Raw genomic sequence first — 24903 nt, forward strand, 5'->3', positions numbered from 1 at the left:
ATATCCTTTCCAATGCCTTTCCAAAGGACGTTATCCCTCTGAAATCTTTGTCATCAAGCTGGAGATGCCATAACAACTTTTATAATGTGAAGTAAGTAAATACGTGTTTCTCTGAAGTAGTAGCTAGCAAACTAACATGTTCTTTCAGTAGCGTAGCCAGGATGTGTGTTTGGGGGGGGGGGCAAGTGCTGTTATAGGTACATATAGAAAAATACAAACAAAAAATATATAAGCATAAAAATATATAAAAAATTACAAACATCACAGTACCAAAGTACATTGTCGGACCTCTTTGGGGGGACCGGCCCCTCTGCCCCCCCATTCCCTACGCCACTGTGTTCTTTGGATATTCCTTCTCTATTTTTCAATGTCTTTGTTTTTACATTTTCATCAACGAAATTTACACAGCTACTGTCTCTTTTTATTTGTTAACTAATTTTCTAATGCCTTCTTGGACATCTTGAAAATTGCGAACTCTCAATTCGCAAACTCACAAAAATAAATAAATAAATAAATAAACACTAAGCAAATATTTTCGAAGTGACGGCTGTACTGAAATGATCAAAGATTGCTGTGACATGCTGATACGCTTCAAATCTTTCCTGACTTTTGTTTTATACCCTCTCCTGTTAACATATTTTCTTTAAATATTTTTTTTTATCTGAACGAACATGAAACAACAAAGAAAAATGTTGATTTTACCCCCTCTTTTTTTTGCTCAGTAGGTTGCGGAAAAACTACTATTAGTACTAGCTGCTAAATATTTTTCAAAATCAGTCGCTGCTTCCTTGGATGCTAATTACGGCTACAAATGAGCAGTACTAATCCGAAGTTCGCTGTTATAGTTGATGCTATTGAGAAGGATGGTGTATTCTTCAAATTAGACCAACGATAAGACACTTGTTTTGTTATTTTTGTGGGAAGGTCAGCGATTTCTTGGCCCTAATATATTAATTTATTTTTTTCCTAACCCTTGAACTAAAGTAAAGTCTACATTTTTTCGGAATCACCTTACGTAATTAGAAAAGAACTGTTTCCATCCCGCATTGCCTCGCTCAAATTGTATGGAATCGGCAGACATTGAATTTGGATCAAAAAGGGAGTGAAAACTGTGGTCATCGCAATATCAAAACAGTACAACTTCAATGTCAACACATGAATATAAGCCCTACTCCTAACCCTCAACTGTCAACCACTGATCTTTAGAAACAAAAGAGTTTCTAAGAGTTTCCAAGAAGAAAAAAAAAAAAACATTTCGAAAGAGCTTGGCTTTATATAGTAATACCAGAGGTCAGCTTTCAGAAGGTAGAGACAGCGCATCTGACATCTTGAGGTCACTGCAGGTCCAGAATGCTGTTTTCCATTATACAAGGGAAACTCGATTCCCACACCTCTAAAACACAAACATTTTAAAAGAAATTAGACTTCATTCCCGGCAACAGTTTGAGGACCACCTGTTTAGTGACATTTTTTGTTTTGAAATAAGTATATGAAAATCAGTTTTTGTTTGTTCCAATGAAGTGAGTATACTGGGTCGAATGTAGCGTATACCCGCGTATTTCCTAAATTTTAGGTGGCTATACGATAGTTTCCAAAAATTAGAGGTGGGTATATGCCGTATACCTGCGTATACCCTCCATTACATCCCTGGATGCCGTTTAGGACTAGTGCCATTTAAGACTAGTGCCGCGTCCCCATTCTTTGCACGGACGAGATGGTAGCGGCTCAAGATATTTTTTTAGGTCTAGTGCTGTTTAGGACTCGTGCCGCGAAATGATTTTTAGGGCTCCTGCCACGTCCCCATCCCCGATATGGCTCCTTAAACCTCCCGAAATTCGAACTTTTTGGCCAATATCTGGGGAACGGTGGCCAGTTGCACAGTGGCCACTGGTCACTATTTAGTACCAAAATATTCACCATCCTCTTTGGTATTGATCAACATCAATATCATCTCTCTATAACTTACGGTTCCCGAGATATAGCTCCTTGCATATTCTGAAATCGGATTTTTTTTTAAAAATCAATATCTCGGGAATGGTAAGAGTGACGCAAAAAATTCCACCACTTAGATAGTTTTTGATGTTTTATCAAATGGAGGGTTCAAAATTGAAAGAATCGCAAATAACAGACAGACAGACACAAACATAGAGAATTCAGTAACGAACTTTTTAAGTTCGTTGAAAATGCTAAAATCAATGAAGGGCGAATTTCTAATACAATCCGTAAAATTATTAGTAGTTGTAAGATTATATTGAAATGTTGTAATATGTATTTTCAGACACCCTATATATGCAAACTTTTGAGAGGTAACGCGATCTACCCCACAATCGTACTCCCAAATCCGCCCCTTCCGCAGTGTTAGAAAAGAAAAACAAAAATTGCAGATATGCCTAACTTGGCAACGCTGTACAAGCAGAAAGGAGTACGTAGTTACCTAGTACTCCGATAGATGTCAGGAGTTGTTCTCGCAATCTGTTTTGTTAGTAACTCAACCGGTCCGGCAGCGTAGCGAAGTAAGCGAATCAGAAACAGTAGAGTCGAGAGAGGGATGGTAGTCGGGTCGGTGGGATCCTGCGAAAAAAAAAAATACATTTGCACGATTTCGTTATGATGCAATGTCATAACGATTTTGTTGTAAATTACACTATTGCATAAATAAAATAAGGGCAAATCGCATGTGAAACACTACTTATTAAGTGTTGAAAGAAATAGTTTGTGTCCCTTACGTATTCAGTTCTGAAAATAATCAGTATTTTTGGCGCCTAAAGAGTCAAAACAAAAAATCAGTGACATTGTATACACATTTTTTTTTCATGAAACAATTTTACAGATGTAGCGAAGAACAAACAAGAATCGTCACATGTTTACTACTTCTGGATGCATATTTACCTTTCCCACGTGCTGAGTTGATGCATCAAATATTATAAGAGCAACTTGCAATTTTGATGAGTGTGTGATTCGTTCTTGAAAATTTGTGAATCTCATGTTGTGGAGCTACACATGTGGATGGAGATCTAGTAACAACTGATATCGTGCTGCGTATAATCGAACTAATTCTGACAAACGACGGGATAGCGCCTGGTCTTAATCGAGGAAATTCTATTTTTGTGTTTGCCAAGTTCTGAGTGACAAGTGATGCCCGACCAAACAAGATGTAACAGTGTTGCCATATTTCATCGAAAAAGCATCGTGCCCCATTAGCTAGTGGATTCCCCAAAGATAGCATCCCAAGAAATGTGTCTGACGCCTTGTTCGAAAGTGTAGTTTGGATATACACGTGTTCTTGGTCGTATGAGTGCGTGCAAGTGTGTCTGTGTGTGTATGTTTGTGTTCGTATGACGTCACATGAGCTCACACGTTTTCTGCAGGATATTAGCATATTTGAAATCAGAGCATCAACTCGTAATTACTCACGTGTTTAATTTTATTCAATATACTCAGATCTAGATCCCACAAAAATGAGTCGGTAGTTCCTATGACACTACAATTTTGTGTGTTCTCAATTTGATTTCTGTCATTGACCCTTCCCTGTGGGTATTGATCGATAAACCGAAGTAAAACGACCAATAATTTGAAGAATGCCCTCCAAAAAACAATACAATTTGGTTCAAAACGACGATTATGACACGAGAATTCCCCTACACTCGGAAGAGGCTTTCCACCATGGGATTACATTTCAAGCAAAGGTAAGGCTATTTATTCATTTACGAAAAAAAAATATTTGCGGAAGTTTTGATGTCAGTAATGAGTACTATTCCAGTATTCGCAGAAAAACACCACAAAATGTTTGAGACTTGTCCATATATTGGAAGGAGTGGCGGTTCTTGACGGAAGTCACATTGATATATATTATAATTTTATCATAATAAGCCAGAGGACGAAACGTTTCTATTGTACCTTATTTTATATGTGCAAATGTGTGTTGGGTAAATTTTCTTCTTCTGGCTGATTATGATTTTTTTTCTTTTGACCTCCTCAACAGTCTCCAGCACTGCTAGAAACAAAGTTCATATCTTTTAAAATTGTCTAATTTTGAATTTTTAACAAAATAAGGCACAGGAAGGGCAATATAAAGGCAAATTCGTACGGTGTATATTATTTTCGTGTTCTACAAAAATTCTATTGAACAGCACTCAATTTTATATAGATTCAACCCCTAACCTGGAAATCTGCGTACGCCTCAAAAATATGTTTTTTTTAAACAGAAACATATCTAGATGTCATCTCGAGAATTTTGAAACTAAACAAAGTTTAAGGGGTGCCCAAGAGTTGATAAAATTAATCTATTGAACCCGTCAGTAACTGCTGTAATGCGGATTGCATAAGCAATCTTGCACCTAAACCCTTTTTTCGGCTGCAGATGAGTTGGTTTATTTGAGTAACCTTAAATATGTTTTAAATTAGCAAATTAATATTAATCTTATATCAAAATGTTGGTTTCTAAACTTAGATCCACAAGGCAATCTATCCTAGTCAACACCTCATATTAATAAAACAATAGTAAAATATACTTTGCTTCTGTGAATTATTGTCAAACTGTGAAACGGAATCCGATTTTGGCGGGGCTGATCCCCACTAGCTAATTAATGACGTAAGTCAATACAACATTAATAATGGTACGTACATTCAACTTCATAAATTATCACATTCAGAATTATAATATTCCATACTAAATATTTCAAAAGATTTAAGACTCTGCACAATTTACCAAAAGATATGATTTATACGTATAGCCTGGGGTCGAGGGACCTAGGCCCCCAGTTTTTTTTTAGGTGGCAAAAATATTTAAGCTGTTATTTATATATTTTTAAAAGTTTATAGTAAACTCAAGATATACCTGGGTTCAAGATATACCCCCCCTATTTTTACTTTCTAGATCCGCCACTATGTATAGCTGCATTATTGTGGTTCAATTATTCATTCGTGTGCTAGTTTAACAAAGAAAAATGAAGAATAGGAGATTTTTGGTTTGGAAAATGATATAGGCCTACGCATAGACCTATTACTCTTGACGAAATAAAATAGTTCTGAAACAAAAGGTGCATCATAAAACGTTTCGGAATACGAATCAAGTTATATTGGTAGCAGTGGCGTATTTAAGGAGGGCTTCCAGTCTTAAGCCCCCCAAAATTTATTTACTATTTTAAAGTGAATGAAATATCTTGCAGACTTTTCACATTTCCAGGAATAAAGTTAGCCAAGCCCCCGCGAAACAAAATCGTAAATACGCCACTCAGTAGCGTACCCAGGAATTTATTTCGGGGGGGGTTCAAACTAAATATGAAACTATTTTATATTAAAATTGCTAAAATTGCCCCTAAAATTAGGCTAAATTTTTAAAAAGTCGAAATTTCGGGGGGGGTCCGGACCCCCGTGTCCCCCCCTTCCGTACGTCCCTGACGCCACTGATTGGTATAATAGGAAAGTAACAGAGAGTGAGGGTTCAGTTACTAAAATTATTAATTATATAGATATTAAACCAGGAACAGATTAGTTTCTCTCGTATAGAAATATATTTACAATGCAAAAACTTGTCCAATTTTAGGAGTGTAGAACTTCAATTACTGTACATTGATCTTAGAGATTACTTAGAAGTCCAGCCTTGAGGGTTATTTTCTAACCTGTTGAATAATTAGGAAATTAATTATGGATACAAAAGTCAATAAGGCTTATGAAAATCATACTTTGTGTAATTGGTACTTTATTTATCACATTCCTGTTGAGAGAGCTAGAAAACAAATTTCCAAGCCGACAATGGGTAGGCAATATAGGGATGGTAATTGTATTGTTTCTATGGTGCAGAGCTTTGATAAGTGTTCTTACGTATCCGTACCGCTAATGGATAATTGAATGTTTCTTTTTAAAAAATGAAGTTCGCGCTGTGAATTTATCTTTTAATGCGATTATCGAAGTTAAAATCGCGTATGTTGCTTAGGAAATTTGAATTTGTAATGTACTTACGTAATTTTATAATGTTCTGATTTTTGTTTAGAAAGTAATTTTGCGCTGTAATTGCAACTGCATTGTATTTTGTTCTTTTTATAACATGTTGCAACAAGTCAGATAACGCTGTTGCTGTAAGTAGCCCCTATATGCGCCAAGAGATATCAATAATTTCTAAGAGATTTCCATTAATCCTCTTTGTTGACTTAATATGTAAACCTTCTTTAATTCGTGACCGAACAGTGATGCCTTGAATAACGTGAGTATGATGGAATTAGCAAACCGTAACTGTAGTATGCACGCGAAAATTAACGTTATCGACTGCTAGGATCATTAAGGTCCGTAAAACTTTGAGTTAGTAATTCATTTATTAATGTTTGTAATAACACATACTTGAAAAAAAAAACGATCTAGTTTATTAACAACGGACTAAAGAAGATTGTTTATATAAATAATAGTGTTGTGTTTTGTACATTCACATTGTAAATTGATTGAAATATATCCGTCTTGTGAATAAGTACCCGGATATAAATATATGAGACCGGGTATTTGGATAGGATAGATAATGGGTATCCGTTTGAAATACTTTGGGACGGGTACCCATGTTAATAGTGTCCATATAATCCTTAAAAGTGCTTGTTTAGTAGTTCCACTCTCCCATTTTTCACTTTCTTATAATACTGAAGAAATGAAACGATCTTTTACGTAAATCTGAATGTTCATTCGCTTGTTTGTTAGTATGCTTGTATGGCCTTTACACGGATCCACGCTGTTGGCTTGGCATATTTCCAGGTAACTTGTAGCAAAGAGACCTTAGACTATTCAGAATTAATGAAACGCATATTCTGAGGAAGACAGAGGGTTCTAGATTTATGTTTAATACTATTAGCTTGAAATGCCCCTTCCTCGCACGGAGAGAATAAGAATATGAAATGATATGCATTTGAATGAAAGTGCAATTATAGAAGTCCATAAGATATTATAGTCTATTCTTGGTATAACTTTTGAACTCTCCTTCCACTTAAGATACGCCCCTTAATCAACGCGACATAATAAAAACCTTGAGGCAGGAACTGTTCCAAGATTAATTTCAAACGGGATATTACCCCAACTGGGAGCCGACCTTGAACTTAAAGGGAACCAAAATCGTCATCAATCAACGTAGGAACCCCGAAAACTATGTATTCGAGGCTAGTATCGGTCGGTTTCGATATTTTGACATATCACCTTGCCCCTGAGGACTACTGATGGGGGCTGGATTTGAGATCATAGGAACTGTCACTGTTTTCTCAGCGATTCCGAAAACTACGGATTCGATACCAATAACGGTCGTTTTTGATCATTATATTTTTCTCCCCCTTCCCCTAGGTGTGCAAGGGAGGTTTACTCTCACTGGTAGGCAGAACTTGGACTTAAAGAGCATCGAAACTAACATCAATCAGCTCATGGACCCAGAAAACTATGAAGTTGACACTAGTATCGGTCATTTTTGATCATTTTTATGTCTCCTCTATTTCCCTTTTCCCTAGGTGTGCTAGGGGGTCTTACCCCAACACTACTTTTTCCAGGCTGTAGGTAATAAGTTGCGTAGGCCTATATCAAATTTAGTTATGGTTGAGACGTTCCAGAGTTATGGTGGAACATACGCATATGCATCCATTTATATATATATATATATATATATATATATATATATATATATATATATATATATATATATATATATATATATATAAAAAGATAAAAATAAAGATAGAGTATCTCATCAGCCCCTCATGTAAGGAAGATTAAACTTAGTATATTAATTCGTTGCTAAAAATAGTTGGAGGTATCCCAGCGTTTTACATATTTCCGCTCGTGAAGGCGGAAGCTGCAATTTCTTTTATTTCTGTTTTACCTGCCCCATTGAAAAATAAAAATGAAATCTTTCAGTTTTATGTCTTACGGTTATGATATATAGACTTAAGAGTCGGCGGGACTCAAGTGTTCTTGACAAATCGAAGATATCAACCGTACAAAGTGTTTCCTTATTTTGGCAACAGATGGGGTTGTTGCTGAAATGCCGTCAAAGCAAATGACACCCCTCCTTTTCCTTCTTTTCCCCTGCATGTGGTCAAAGTTGGACAGCGCAGGAGGGGGGTGGTTACGGCTGCAAATAAGACAGAAGAGTGAAATTCCTTGTTTTGGCTAAAAGAGAAACAGAACTGAAGAAAAAATAAAGAGGGACGAACATGATATCAGCCCTCAGCCCCGTGTCTAGAGAGCCACTCAAATATCTACAACGATCACAAACATACCATAGAGAACTAAAGCACTTGTCGCCTGACTCTTCCTCAAAGGATTCTACCTATGGTAAATAATAGAATAGTGCGAGAAGAGTCTGATATAAAATGAAGAATCATGCCAATATTAAAAAAAAGAAAAAAGTAAACACGGGAGAGTCGATATTCTAATTTATTTAGAGCCTTCGTGGTTTAAAAAAAAATGGAATTGAAAGGCAGAAAACCCAGTCAAAGATCTGAAATGTATTGAGAATGTGACTCTTTTTTAGTGGAATCCATTTCCTTATTTTTATTTTTTTTCCTCAAAATATGACCACTGGATTTACCCTCTCACCTTCACATTCGATACCAGTGGCCGACAATCCTGAGTTTTTCCTATCACAACAGGAAAGGGCCGCAATGTTACATTCAGCCTTGGGGACCGGCTTAGAAGGACAGGAGGGAGCATATGTCCCGCTTGATGTTGGTTTTTATTTGGGGAAATAGACCACTTCATTAACAATATAATTAAAAGATGTGCCACCTTCTTCAGGAAGGTACACTCATGTCCAAAATTATTGTCGCATATCTATAAATATATTGTTGTAGGAATATAATTTGATAACGAATTCATCCGGTATTTCTTATAATGTTAGTATGTGTACAATCGGCAGAGACATGTATGTGGCAAATTTCATGTCAAACGAGCAGTAAATAAGAACAATAAAACGAAAATAAAACTTTCGTGTCCATTTAGCAACATTTTGTTTTACTCATTCTAATTTTCGTATTTATAAATATTTTCCTATGAAATTTACCACATATACATTTCCCAATTGTACACATAGTATCAGTATGAAAAGTACCCAGCAAAATCATTATTACATTATACTCTTACAAGAAGATAGTTATAGATATGCGACAATCATTTTGGACATGAGTGTACAATGACGTAACAGGTGTTTGTTTCAAACATTGAATAAGTGTTCGTATAAATTGAACTTATTTCCTAACGTCATAGAACTAAGAACTGTTGCAGAGCGACGTAAGTCCGGTGACAATACAATATTCCATTGTTACTTTCATACTTTGCAATATATCTATTTATATTAAAAGCAAATTTTAATATGTTTTTTATTTTCAACTTCTTTATCCTAAAATAAATAGACTTCTAGTCTTTAACCAGCCCTGGTTTCCCTGGTTGCATATCACTTTAGGATTTGGAAAATGTGTCCAACGAATAAAAAAATGATAAAACACCTTTTAAAGACATTCTATTGTTAATCAATTCGCAATAAAAAGTTAAAAATAATTTTGTTTATGCAAGACTAAATAAAAAGAATGGGGCGTGTTATTTTAAGAATTTATAAAGTAACTTTAAGCCTGTGTTAGAGTACATCTAATTTTTTTTTTAAGTCATGCATAAACAAAATTGCTTTTTACTTTTAAGTGCGACTTGATTAATGAAAGAATTTCTTTAAAATGTTTATTATTATCTTTTTTATTATTGTTAATGTTTCCATCCTTGGCATAGGGTGTTTATTTTGGTAAGGTACCGTATGATGCGTTTCTATACTACTAGTGTATATTAAAATTTAGTTTCCTATGCGTTACTACATACATTAAAGAGCACTTTTTTTTTTTTTTTAAGAATTACTACCGAATATAGAGTGTTTCTCCGCTAATAAGAGGGAGACAGATTGAGGGTACCAAACACCCCTACCGTTGATTGAGAAATATTTAGGTGTCGACACTGATGAGCAACATCTACATTTGAATTTGGGTGTTTTATGGGCTTTAGACAATTGATTCAGACCGGGATACATGGGGGACGGAATGTTGGAAGGAAGTAGTCCAGTCCCTAGTTTGAATGCCTGGAATGAGTAAGGACTCTTCCCCCTTGGTAAAACCTGCCAGAATTGGAAGCAATATCAAAGAAACACTGCTTCGAAAAGAGAGAGAGAAAACATGCATAAATAGATAGTCAGAGTCGGATTTAGGTTTAGTGAGGCCCCAAGCTGTTTAAGGTAATGGGGCCCTTTATGTGTCCAGATGAACATAGGCACCCTACATACAGAAATAAAGAAACTAGAGATAACTTAGGAAGCAGACTAGCAGAAGGAGCCCCATTAATTACATGGAGCACCATGAATGTAGGCTACACAGTAGGAAGCACTTGCTACGTATATTAAATTAAATTAAATTTTTTTAAAATTTTCTTATATTGTAGAAATGTATATCCAGTTTTTCTTTAGATTTTGGAGCCCCCTAGAGAGCGGGGCCCTAAGATATAGCTTGTTTATCTTATACGTAAATCCGGCACTGTAAATAGTATACATATACAGGTGCGGATCCAAGAGTGGCTATAGAGGCTATAGTCCCCCCCCCCCTTGACGCTCAGGTATACACTGGATAAAATGGGCTTCAATTCTGTTTACTCTGGATAAACAGGCAAACTATGGTTTAGCTCCTCCCTTGATCATATCCTGGATCCGCCACTGTATATATATATATATATATATATATATATATATATATATATATATATATATATCAAGGCCGGCCTTAGACCGATTGCTCCCAATCGGGCCCCGCGCTAGAGTCGTCTACTCTACTGTCCAGTCTCTAATCCACTCTCCAGTACCGTTTTAACAGTATATTAGGCTCAAAGCAAACAAGTGTGTTGTGGTCCCTATGACTAAATTTTGCTCCTAATACACGCCATTATGTTCGCGAGGCCCCCAGTCAAGTGAATCTGTTCTGCTACTCTCGGTTATCAAGTACACACAACAGCATATTACAATACAGGTATATCCATGGACTCCACAAGGGAAGGTATTGCATCTCCCTAACAAGTAAATGAATAGTTTATATTGCTTCCGGGCATAAGCAAATATTTTCCGAATTTAATGCTGCAGTAGTTTCTTTAGTTTTTTTATGTTTATAACTTCTGTTGTAAAAATAGATCTTATGTCTAGGGAGTATCTTACACACCTTAACACTCCCCTAAATTTCCTTACACGCATCCCTGGGCGTAAAAATATTGTTTTCTTTGAGTTAGTGTAAAAATGTATATCATTATTCTGGGTGCACACCCTTTTTATTTTGAACATCCCACTAAGTAAAAGTTCCTGGCGTTTTTACTGATTACGTCATGTGATACTACCGAGATGGTATCAAATAAATTAGCCTCAGTGCGAGCTCTTTGCATATCCTTTCTCTTATTATATTGTATTTATATTAAAAATTCAAAACCATAAGACAAACTTTGCCCTCTCCTGCAAAAAATCCCGTGGATTTTTTTCTTTTGAAAAATGAAGTCAGGAAAAACAAATGTATACTAGTTCATACTGAATAGGTGGCTGCTTATGAAGGTTTGTGTTCTAACTAGAAGAATCCAATGAAAAATATGTCATTCATCTGCAATCAGTTCCTTGAAGTTTGTAATCCTTTCATCACCATTTCATTTTGTCTACGGTCGATGACGATTTCAAGCTGATTATACCTTTCATAAGTAGCTACCTACGATGTTCTCAGTAGCGTACATTAGGTTTCCCTGACTTCAATTGTTTTCAAAAAGATACAGCTGTTAAGGAATCTTTGAACCAACTAATTTATATCAATGTGTATTTCAGTATGTCTTACAAATATAAACTTATGGAAACATAGACTGCACCACTGTATTTCTCGTAAAAGTTTACCCCAATTTGATATATTACATGCGACCGCCTTCCTATTAAAAAGAAAATAGAAGTTAAGTGAGACACAAGATAGCAGCCATGATAAGCATACCCTCAAATAGATGTCTACTTCCCCCGGTGTCGGTTAATGTGGTTTTGGTTTTCATCCGTTTACCCGTTTTACAAATAAAACGAAAATTTCAAATTTAAAACGCATTGTTATGGCTTGTTCTGGTCAGTCAGGTTTTTCGCCACTGCGGCCATCTTTATGGACAGAAGCACTTTAAATTTTGCTTACGCTCGTTTCTTGATATTCTACATTTCTCTGCCAAGTTGGCCAAGAAACTAAATTTCGACATCGATAAGTTCACTTGTAAGAGATGAAAACTATGAAATACTAGTACAGAACCTTCTTTAAAAATTGCGAAGCGCAAGGGTGAAACATGTATTTTAAAAATTCATTCACTGTCTGTATTGACATTTGAGTTAGACCATATATATATATATATATATATATATATATATATATATATATATATATATATATATATATATATATATATATATATATATATACAAGGGCGGATCTAAGGGGGGGCTACGGGGCTATAGCCCCCCCCCCTGACGCTCTGGTTTACACTGGATAAAATGGGCTTCAATTCTGCTTTACACTGGATAAAACGGCAAATTATGGTTTAGCCCCTCCCTTGATCATATCCTGGATCCGCCACTGTATATATATATATATATAGGCTCTACATACCTTGGTGCAAATTAGTTATAAACCCGGTGCCCCACAAAATGTTCCCAATCGGGCCTCGCACCACCTAAGGCCGGCCTTGATGTATATAATATGTGTGTGTGTGTCTTATTGTACGATGGAAGCTGATGAAAGAGCTCTATATTATTCTTGATTTTTTTGGCAGGTAAACAAGGAATATTTCGGGGATTAATCTACTCTAAAGATTATAATAATGTATCTTATCTTTTCTCTTGCATGTATATTCTCAGTCCTGCAGGAAGTTTTCATTTCTTTCTTGGAATACATAAACGAAGACTGGTTTGGCTTCTCCTTCACAAATCTTCGTCGAAAAGTTGACTTCCTAAATTACTTCTCATAGAAACCATCTAGAAATACAATGTACTGCTGAAACAGAAACCATCAACTAAAGAGGTCATAAATTTTGCCATTCCTCGTGTTTGAAGTTCCCGTTCTTCACAATGAGTTCCTTCCTCCCGCCCCTGTTAAGAAGTTCAAAGTAGGTCTTCAAAAGAACTGACTCCCGCTGAGAAGGAAAGTGGGATGAGGAATGACTATAGTGCCATCTAGCAGTTAGACGGCCAAGTACGTGAACACGAAAAAATCTGATTTCTGATTTCTGTAGATTCAATGATGAAGGATATAATTTCTCATCGATTGTGTAATGGATGTATTTGGAAACAGCGAAAAAATAGTACAGTAGCGCACAAATACAAAGATAGTACTCCATTCTCAAAAAAGTCCGAAGTTTTTAGCTCTTTTCCTTACTGTAAAAAAACAGAAGATTTCCCCCCCTAATTTTGATCATTTTCTTATGGGAATTTGGATTATAATTATCCGTATTTATAAGAAGAAAATATCACGCACAGAGTTCAAATTGCACCTTTAAAATGAGATGCATCATATTGAGTGAGCTATTGAGACATTTTTGCGAAACAACGAAGTGAAACCATGATTTCCCTAAAAAATGATTGAGATCCCATGTTAAATTGAACACCAATATTGCGGCCGGTGTGGCGCACTCCTTCTCCCTCTTAAGGAGACAGTGATGGAATGAATGAAATGATGGAATCAAGCAAGTGGGAGGAAACGGGTGAACTCCGAAAAAAAATACACCCATAAAGTGTGTTCACCACAAAGGATGTTGTAAATATATTTTCTGAATTGTAGACTCCACTACAGGCAAACAAAAGTGGTCTTCCTCTTCCTGGTTTTCCGTCTGCCTTTCCCTGTATCAATACGGTGATCCAATCTGAGTGCCGAACAAGATGGCGAAGCATGTTGTTTCTTCTTTCTCCTATTATCTTCATGATCTGTCGTCCTTCATTAGCTTCCTTTAGTACGTCTTCATTCTTTTTCCCTTCGCTCCATGATATGCGCAGCATTCTGCGCCAACATCACCTTTCAAATGCTTCCATCTTCGATATTTCAGCTTTTCTCAATGTCCACGTCTTTGTTTTAAAGCGCCACGTTCCATACCCCAGTCTTAATAAGTCGTTTACGAACGTCCAACGACACATTTCTTGATATCAGTAGTCCTCTTTTCCTATTGAATGCTTGTTTAACCTGCTCTATTTTGGAACTTATGTCTTTTTTACTTCTTCCGTCCGAGGATACGAGACTTCCTAAATAGGGGAACGTCTTAACGTCTTCGATTTTCTCTGCCTCTAGCCATACGTTTGCCGCTTCCTATCCTGCTCTTGTGTACTTTATCACTTTGATTTTCTTCTTACGTATCTTCATTTTGTATGCTTTTGTCCAGGTGGTCGTTCAGGTTTGGAAGTGCTTCCTGCAAGTCCTTTTCGTTCTCCGCTATCAGTGCTATGTCATCAGCAAACTTTATTGTGTTGAAAATATTTTTTAATAAACATAATTTTAAGTACGAAATAGATAGATCCAATATACATTGTGTACATATAGTACACACGGTGCCTTTTTGGTAGAGCGTTCGTTAGTGTTGCCTATTAGCGGAAAAGAGAAATCAGGTTTTCCTGTCTTGATTCTCAAAGAAAGGATTTTAAATCTCGCTTTGTAAGTTTATGTACAAAATTCGTGCCCTAATTTTTTCCCCCTGATTCCATCTAGAAGTTATTAGAAGCCTGCCACATTAGGAGAGAACAACGAAGGATATGATATAACAACATTTAAACAATATTTGTTATTAGAGATAATATGTAATAACTTGCGTCTCTTTAAACGTTAATAAATGTTCTGCGTTGTGTTCGTACAATAACTTCATTAATTTAAGTTTTTGTACTAGGAATTATATAACAATAGAACAGTGTTTGAGATAAGATCTGGGTGAACTAGTACTAGCCGCAAGACCCTTAAAATGTCTCGTCTCAAAGCTAAAAAGGCATTTCTGGTCTTGTTTTCGAGGCGCGACAAGACATGTTTCCGGAGTAGCACTAGCGCTCACGAGGAGTCCCTGATTCGATACCGAGCCGTATAACTATGTAGGGAACAACATTGTGTCTGTGGGTTTTCTCTGAGTTTTTTGTCAATATTAACACACCAAAACCATATTCATGAAGAAATTAAATGTCGACTAAAAGCAGGGAATTCGTGTTATTATTCAGTTCAAAATCTTTTGTTGTCGCGAATTCGCGAATTCTGCCTTCACCTTCCCCTAAGTTCTACCGTCAAAGTGATATGAAAAACAATCCCAGGACCGAACCCAATTTATGTTGAGAAAATTTGATCGAGATCGGCCGGGTTGTTCAAGAGTAATAAAGTCACAAAGTCAGTTACTTTTGTTTTCATTTTTTTCCCATATATCTCTCCCCTCCCCCAGCCCTACGTTTTGTCGTCAAGGTAAAATGATAAAGTTGTCCTAGGTCCAACCTCATCTATGTTGAAATTTTGATCGAGATCGGTTGTATGGTTCAAGAGTTTTTAAGTTTTATTTATTTTCATTTATATCTCCCTCTCCCGTAGGTTCTACCGTCAATGTAAAATTTTGAAAAACTTTCCAGTCTCGTACTTCATCTATGTTGAAAATTTGATTGAGATCGGTCTGGTGGTTCAATAGTTATTAAGTCACAAACCTATCACTTTTATTTTTATTTATATTGATTTTTATATCTCTCCCCCTCCCCTACGTTGTTCCGTCAAAGTGAAATGGTAAAATCCATCCTAGGTCGGAACCTCATCCATGTTGAAAATTTGATCGAGATCGGTCTGGTGGTTCAAGAGTTATTAAGTTTTATTTATTTTTTTCTCCCCCTCCCCTAAGTTATACCGCCAAAGTGAATAGCTAAAAATACTCCAAGTCCAGAACCGTATCTACGCCATAAATTTGATCGAGATCGGTCGGGCGATTGAAGAGTCACAAACATAGTCATTTTCAATTTTATAATATAGGTTATCAATGCATTTACATGTCTACGCAACCAAACGGGTTTTTTGCATGGGAGTATGCAAGAGTGCCTACTTTATGGAGGTCCAATAATATTAGCAGACAATCAGCAGAGTAAAGACGCTTCCATCTGCCAGTACTTAAGGCAAATATGATAGAAACTTACTGTAATATCGTGTCGAAATCAATTGAGAAACAAGTGACGCGAGAAATTCTGCTTAGTAAATGCTTAACTCTAGTTCAGTGCGAGCTCCAGTCAGTCTCTGGTAGATTTGGGTGCTGTGTGGAAAAGAAATTGACGAATATTCTTGCCAGGAACTCCGACTACAAAACAATTGAATTTATGAGAAAACATCTTCAACGATTATACTTCAACTTGCAAGAAAGTATAGATAGTAAACTTACTCCTCTCTATAAACATTGTCCAGTAACATCTATTGATGTTGAGAGCTCATTTTCTGGCTACAAATGACACAAAATGACAGAAAACATGTAAAGAAGATATCCTGATTCATTTTAAGCAGGGCCGTGCCGTGGGGGGCGAGCGGGGCGACGGCCCCGGGTGCCGAAATAAAAGGCGAAAAGTTCGGGAGAAAAAAGGAAAAAAATATAGGAAAAATTGCTGGGAATATATGTATGGAGGCGCCGTCGTATACTCTCGCCCCGGGCACTGATTTTCCACGGCACGGCCCTGATGGTAAGAGTAATTACGGGAAAGTTTTTTTTTTTCATAGTGAAAATATTTAGAAAAATGAAGCTCGTATTAAGTCGTGTACACTCAAAAATACAAATGTGAAAAAAAAAACTAGAGATCGTGTTCTCATATCATTGTTTTAAAAATTTAGGAGTATATATATTGTGACTATTATAAAAATAATTTTGAAAATATGCTCCTGAGAGGTAAAGCACACTTTGGATGTTGTATTTCACCTACAAAAACTTTGTCACATCTTTGATACACGTTTGAAAATGTTCTCTTTTATTGTACTGTGAGTGCATATTTTAACACATTTAACAGCATAGTTGCATGCATATATCATTGATTTTAAGTGCATAAAAATCCGATGCCTAATCATCACTGCTTTTAGCACTGTAGGCAACCCAATTTTTTAGATGGTGCATGACGGAGGAAAGACAAAGACATCAAGAAATACTAGAAAACTGTTTACTTGTTATTTGTAGACTCTGTAACAAAGCTGTTCCTCCTTGTGCAAAGGAAATTCTTTCTATATTAACAAATATTACGGTACACAAAATCCAAGACTGCAAATGTTCGTCGTCAACATACAAATATTGAGGCAAAAAAGGATCGTTTAGCCCTACATTTCAGGAGTGTGGTGGAAAAACTTGATAACCGTCATTGCAATCTTGAATACAATTGATGTACTTCCCTCCTCATAATTTAATTATTCTAATAATTATTTTTAGTTTTATCATAGAAAGTTAATTAGTAGAGGTCAATTAAAAGGACAAACCCTACCAACTGTCTGAACAAAACGATTTTTTACACTAATTTATAACTTTAATCGCGTTTCCTCAATAATTTGGTTCTTGTGGGTTATCAACTTTTCCACCACACCCCTAATGGACATTTTCTCGATCGCTTTGGGTCTCATTCTACGGAGGTTTCATTTCATTGTCGGCCAGAGATGATATTAAGAAAAAAAACAGCTCAAGCACTTGTGTTTATTAATAAAAGGAAATAAAAACTTCCAAGAAGGTAATATTACATATGTATTCCATAATGCATAATACAAATAATATAATCAAATTCCAAGTTTTTTCTCTGTTTTTTATATTAATAGAAGTTGCTTTTGAGCTATTTTGTTTCTTTATATTAATCATTAAACCTGAAAACATTCCTTCCTTTATAATATAAATTTCAGCATTATTATTCAACATTATTATATTATACATATGTATTATTTCAGCTTTAAGTGACGGCAATCTATATATATAAAATTGAAAATCACTATGTTTGTGACTCTAAATCTCCTGAACCGCCCGACCGATTACGGTCAAATTGGTAACATGGATGAGGTTCCAGACTGGGCTGGTTTTAGGATATTCACTTTAATGGTAGAACTGAGGGGCGGGGGAGGGGGAAGTGGTATAAAAATAAATAAAACTTAATAACTCTTGAACCACTCGACCGATCTTGATCATATTTTCAACATAGATTAGGTTTAGACTTGGAATCGTTTTTATGATTTAAATTTCACGGATCAACGTAGGGGAGGAGAAGGGGGAAGAGATATATAAAAATCAACCGATATCAATCAAATTTTCAAGATACATGAGGTTCGGATCTGAAAACATTTTTGTAATTTCACTTTAACGGTATATCCTAGAGGGGGAGGAGAGGGGCGTGTATAAATAAAACCTAATAACTTTTGAACCACCCAACCAATCTCAATCAAATTTTCAACATTCATGAGATTAGAGGCAGGGATTACTTTAGGCTATTCACTTTGACGATGCAACGTAGGGGGGGAGGGGGAAGAAATTAAAAAATGATTGATATTATTGGTGAATCCATAGTTTTCGGAGTCGATGAGAGAAACAGTGACACTTCTGATGCTGTTTCAATCCAAGTTCAGCCCTGCGAAAATGAATAATATTTGTGTCGAATCCATAGTTTTAGGAGCTTCTGCGATTAACAGTGACAATTCTGATGCCGTGTGCCGCAGCACGTAGGAGGGGATGGGAAGCTATATATAATAATAATAATCGAAAATGACCAATATTAGTGTCTAATCTATAGTTTCGGGATCATTCAAGATGAACACTGACATTTACGATCCGGTTTAAAGTGAAAATCAGCCCCGCCACTTGGGGAAGGAGGAGAAAGAGATATATAAAAATGATCAAAAATGGCCACTATCAGTGTCGAATTTATAGTTTTGTGAGTCACTTAGACGAACAGTGACACTTTCAATCCCGTTTAAATTCAAATTAAACCCCGCAACTTGGGGAGGGGGAGGAAGGGAGATTTAAAAATGATCAGAAATGACCGATATTAGTGCTAAATCCACTCTCTTGGTGTCGCTGAGATGAACGGTGAACTTCTGATACCATGGTCCACAACATGGGGGAGGGGTATATATATATATGATCGAAAATGACCAATATTAAAGTCGAATCCATGGTTTTCGGGGTCGTCGAGATGATCAATGATCTTTCCGATGCTGTTTAAATCGATGCTATTAAAAACGAAAACAGCATATTTCACGGGTAATTGAAATACGGCACGGTATGAGATACGGAGTTGTGCATTTAAATTTTCATTTCATCCCAGCGAAGCGGGTAATATATGCTAGTACATAATAAGAGGCTACATTTTATTCACCATTGGCACTCAACCCGATTCAAAATAAATTAAACTGTATTGCTTATTTTTTGTTCGCAGTTTACGTATTGGCCATTGATGCAACTAGGGACGCACGATGGCTCCCAGAGCGCTAACCTCTGGTGCGTGGGGTACTCCCGTTTCCTCTTTAGAGATGCGCACGAAACGAGTCGAGACAGGATTTTCCTGACAAAATTCGAGTCGAGACACGGCTCTTCCAATAGAACATTTTTCGAGTCAAGACATCACTTTTACAGCACATTTTCGAGACGAGACAGCCACAAATCTTGTCTCGTGCGCATCCCTATTCCTCTTCCATCGCCATTTTGTTGCCTCAATAGCCATTTCCCTTAGCCTAGTAATCCTTTTAACTTGAATTGGTGCTCGACCAGTTGAAGACCCTTATATTCTAACAGGCCAAATTCTCACAGTTATCTACTTCGCCTATTTCCTATTTGTGCCCTATTTCTCCACCTTATGAGATTTCTTATTAAATAAAATCTAGTTCGTAAGAAATATTCGCAAGGCAGAATAATCCCGAAGAACACAAGCCGTGTGCAATCATTAATATAAGAGCACCTCTAAATCCCCATAACCCCATCGTTATTAGTCCTATTAACACTAAACCTATATGAGCAACAGAAGAATAAGCAATTAAAGACTTTGCATCAACTTGCCGTAAGCATACTAATCTAACTGATCAAATACCTACAACACTAACACCAAATCAAATTAAATTTATGCTCACAGCCACATTTTCCATAAAATACATAATACGCAATAATCCATAACCCCCTAATTTCAGTAAGACCCCCGCCAAAATTATTGAGCCACCTACAGGTGCTTCAACGTGCATACCAAATATATTAATTTAAAACCCAAAAAGCTCAAAAACCCAGGTGAGTCCAACCCGAAAAGAACCTAACAGGTTTTCTCGGACTGGGCCCACTTGGGCAAACACTGAGAATAGTCCGTATATGCAAGAGTTATTCTACTGTATCTCACTTAAAGGCATATTCTTTTCTCGGCACCCAACGCTGGTTAAATTTTGTATGTACTTTATTTTATTTTTTATTTTTTATTTTGTATATGCATGTTATGTCCTTCTTTCTGCATGGCCAGGTAAGATAGATCACGTATTTTCCAACCTCTGCACAGTGAAGAAAAGAGATTCCAGCAGCTGTTTGTTTCTCTGACCTTGAACCTCTAAAGCTCCAGGTTTTGTGTCTGCAGGTGAAGAATCTGAGCTAAGGAAAAAGAAACTTCTTTTAGTTCACTGACAACATAAATGAACACTTTTAAATCATGCTACAAAAAGGAACTTGAATATTGAGTGTGTTGTTGTTTTAATATCTTACGCATTATCGTGCATACAATTCATTGCCGACTAATTTAAAGAATCATTTGTCTTGTTTCAAAAATCCACCAGACTATAGTCCAGCTGGTATCTATACCTTTTGTTGCATGGGAGGGGAGGCAGCTGTGTGTTAAGCCAATGTTGCCAGAGCGCAAGAAAATATTGTTCAAAAAGAGTTTATTTCTGCTTCCCTGCATATAAAACTGATAATAACCTACCTGTTGATCATTTAGTGCTTGATATGATTTCTTTAAGATTTTATTTATTATAGCAGATGTTACGATATCCAAAAGGCTTTTGAAGACCTAGCATAGGTTATTATTGCATGTGCTGCAAAAACGTGCATGTTTGTCATAAATAGCTATACACTTTAAACAAAAAATACAATGAATAAATTTCCTGACATGTGGATGATGTGTTTGTCTATTATACATAACAAATGCCGAATTCTTTTAAACTCCTTCAATAACCTAGAACAACGATGGCCAAATGTTCCATTCTCTCCGCGAATAAAAGTAAAAACTAGTGCTGTCGAAATCGGTTTTTGAAAAAACCGAAAACCGGTTTTTGAAAAGAGTGAAATTTCATAAAACCGAAATGTCGGTTTTGAAAACCGCATTTGCGGTTTCGGTTTTGAAAACCGCTTTTGCGGTTTCGGTTTTGAAAACCGCTTTTGCGGTTTCGGTTTTGAAAACCGCAATTGCGGTTTCGGTTTCAAAAACCGCAATTGCGGTTTCGGTTTTGAAAACCGCTTTTGCGGTTTCGGTTTCAAAAACCGCTTTTGCGGTTTCGGTTTTGAAAACCGCAATTGCGGTTTCGGTTTCAAAAACCGCTTTTGCGGTTTCGGTTTTGAAAACCGCTTTTGCGGTTTCGGTTTTGAAAACCGCAAATGTCACAAAAATACGACAGCACTAATATCAAGTAACGACGAGAAAACAGCAAAGAATATGTCCCCACTCCGGCTCACAGTTGCCAGATGGAGGGAAATTTCCCTCGGCGTAGGGAAAAAATGATCAGAATTTGCAGAAGGAAAAAAAGATATTTTTTCTTAAAATGTCTTAAAGTGTGGGAAAATTCTTGGTGAATATACTTTTACAATTGGCAGAATAAAAAAATAAGTTGCAATTTCTCAAAGAGGCACGGCTATCGTTATTGGGAAGTAAAAAGATATAATAAAATATGATCGGTGTTTCCTTCACGTATAAACTACTGCAGGTGTCTGGGACTTGCGATAAGAAGCCAGTCAACACATGCAAAACCACAACATTCACATTTATCGGAGTGGCAACAAATCAACAATAAAATTGTGTATTGAGATAGAGATTTTCTTTTTTTCTTTTTTATTAAGAAAGCTAGGTGGTGCCTTTTTGTTAACAAAAGAAAGAGTGGCAGTACTATTTTTAAAAACAAGGGGAAAGAGTAATAATAATATAAAAGATGTCTGTCTAAGTGGATGATATTTCAAATTGAATTTCATGAGTTGCATGTGTATAGGGATATACCTCATTTCTATTGAGCTTAGTGTTGGCTTGTTACCCCATTTTAGCGGGTACCACCCGATTTTCAGGTTCTATATTCGTCCCCCGCTTAAACATATCTTAATCACGAAAAACCACCCGCTTTTTGGGATTGGAGAAAAATCTAAGAGGACTTAGTTGGTATGGTACATTCAACGTAAACCGTTACACCTCTGACAATCTCAATCGCGATTGAGTTAAATTTGGACTCGCGCTCGGGCTCAGGCTCAGGCTCTGGGCTATCTGAGCAGTGCGCGTGTGCAGAATCATTTGCTAATAAGAGATCTGCTCTAATGCACAATGGTTTTCTTTGTGTAGTTCATGTGTTTTTAATGTAATGTATTGGAAGTTCTATACGAATGAATATTCGTTTGTAGATGTTGTGACAAACATACTTGAATTAATCATGCCTTCATAAGCTACAAGAATGCCGAACGACAATTTCAAGTGTAACTTTCAAGACTCTTATAGAAGCGACTTTACGTTTCTTAGCCAGGGCAGAACTCAGTTTGAAGCAAAATGTACACTCTGGAAAACTGTTTCGTTTGAAAAGTAGGATGCAGGGAAGCAAATTGGATCTCCCCTGATTTTTATATAGTTTGTAAATTAGACCACAAGGAACACGAATCTGAAGGAAATTTGACATTCCGAGTTTCGGAACTCGAGATATTAAAACTTAAAGTTTAATATAGACGCTATCTATCTATATGAAAAAACACAATATTCTCTATACGAAACATATTATGTCCTGTGAGATATATAAAGGTAACCAAGAAAGTTATGTCGCTTTTTGTGGAGGTCTGTGTTCAATTGACCTTCATACCGTGAGTTGAATGCGAATGGATATAAGGCGAAGGTCAGTTGTTGGTGTGGGTATATCCAATATTCTACCTAGTTGTGGCAGTTCAGTTACAACGTGAATTTGTGTAAGGACTGAGTGAATATGGAACCTCCACAGAGCGTCATAAGGGCGTGTATGCTATACGAGTTCAAACTTGGATCGAACACCACTGCAGCAGAGCGGAAGATACCTCAGGCCTTTCGTGAAGGTGTCGTGATTACGCAGACAGTGCAAGGGTGGTTTAACAAGTTTAAGAACGGTGACGAAACACTCACGAAAGACGCACCACACGTGCCGGAAGACCAACACATGTACAAAATGAGGATCTTCAGGTAGCAGTTGAGCCGAACTGTGGACAGACATGTGAGGAACTGGGGCTAACATTCCATGTTAGTGGAGAAACCGTTCGCCAACACCTCTATCAATTTGGGAAGCACTGATTTGTCTCCGGGCCAGAAGGCTACGCATGCAGACACCTGTGATTCTTTGCTGTCTCGTCTGAGGAAGGAGCCATTTCTGGACAGGATGTTGACATGTGTTGAGAAGTGGGTCCTGTACGAAGCTCCACGGCGTCGTCATCATTGGTTAAAATCCCATGAACTGGTTCCAAAACAGCTGAAATCAGCAATGCAGCAGAAAGTCCTCCTGTGTGTTTGGTGGACTGCTCACGACATCGTGCATCGGGAACTGCTACCGGGTGGTCACAGCAGAACATCAATGCAACTGTCTACTGTCAGCAGTTGAGCCGTGTTCAAGAAAAACTCAAAACCCTGGAGCCAACACTTCTCAATCGCTACGGGGTTCCCCCGTTACGGAACAACGCTATACCCCACATAGTTAGAATGAGCCGGGACACCATCCTACGCTTTGGATGGGAAACACTATTGCATGCGCCATACTGTCCGGACATTGTACCGTCCTGTTATCACCTGTTCCTTTCCTTGGACACTCACTTTAGAGGACTCCAGTTCAACTCCGTAGTAGAGGTGCTAAATGCACTTGATACCTTCTTCGCTTCACGGCAAACCAAGTTCTACCGCGAAGGAATCCATGCCCATCCCGAACGTTGGCAGAAGGTCATTGATACTGATGGGTACTGTTTTTGTTCTTCCAGGTACGTCTTAGGTGATATATCGATGCTCTAAGTCATAGGTCAAAAAGCTCAAAACTTTCTTCGTTACTTTTTTACATATTACATAAAACTACTGTATAAGTTCTAGTATCTCGAGTTCGGGAAGTCAGAATGTCAAAATTCGTTCAGATTCGTGTTCCTCGTGGTTTAGTTTACAAAATATATAAAAATCAATTGGCGTCTAGTTTGCTTCCGTGTTCACTTTATGTTCGAATATCTCGAGTTCCGAAATTCGGAATGTCAAAATTCCTTCAGATACGTGTACCTTGTGGTCTACTTTACAAAATATATAAAAATCAGGTAGAGTCCAGTTTGCTTCCATGGTCAATTTATGTTCGAATATCTCGAGTTCCGACATTTGAAATGTCAAAATTCCTTCATATTCGTGTTTCTTGTGGTCTAATTTACCAAATATATAAAAATCAGGTAGAGTCCAGTTTGCTTCCATGGTCAATTTATGTTCGAATATCTCGAGTTCCGACATTCGAAATGTCAAAATTCCTTCAGATTCGTGTTCCTTGTGGTCTAATTTACAACATATATGAAAATCAGGTGGGATCCAGTTTGCTTCCCTGCAGCCGAAAAGTACATTGGAAGTGTCATCAAAGAAATAACTAAAAAAAAAAAAAGTACTAAGGATCGCAGGTCAGTATTTGTAACACGGAAGTTCACATCAATACTTACGGTTTAGAACCCTCACTTTTC

The 24903-nt window shown here is 36.9% G+C and overlaps 1 protein-coding gene across 1 annotated transcript in view; it reads left to right on the plus strand.

Annotated features, from left to right (window-relative positions):
• The first annotated feature begins 2512 nt into the window (after positions 1-2512).
• LOC145674663 (uncharacterized) overlaps positions 2513-24903 on the plus strand; it is a 583703-nt gene continuing 561312 nt past the window's right edge. Inside the window, exon 1 of the mRNA XM_081744885.1 lies at positions 2513-3686. Coding sequence (XP_081601011.1) covers positions 3579-3686 — 108 coding nt within the window. The 5' untranslated portion in view covers positions 2513-3578. The remainder of the gene's footprint in view (positions 3687-24903) is intronic.

The sequence above is a fragment of the Thermobia domestica genome, chromosome 17 (assembly GCF_964235325.1).
Source record: "Thermobia domestica chromosome 17, izTheDome1.hap1.1, whole genome shotgun sequence".
Classification (NCBI taxonomy): Eukaryota; Metazoa; Arthropoda; class Insecta; order Zygentoma; family Lepismatidae; genus Thermobia; species Thermobia domestica.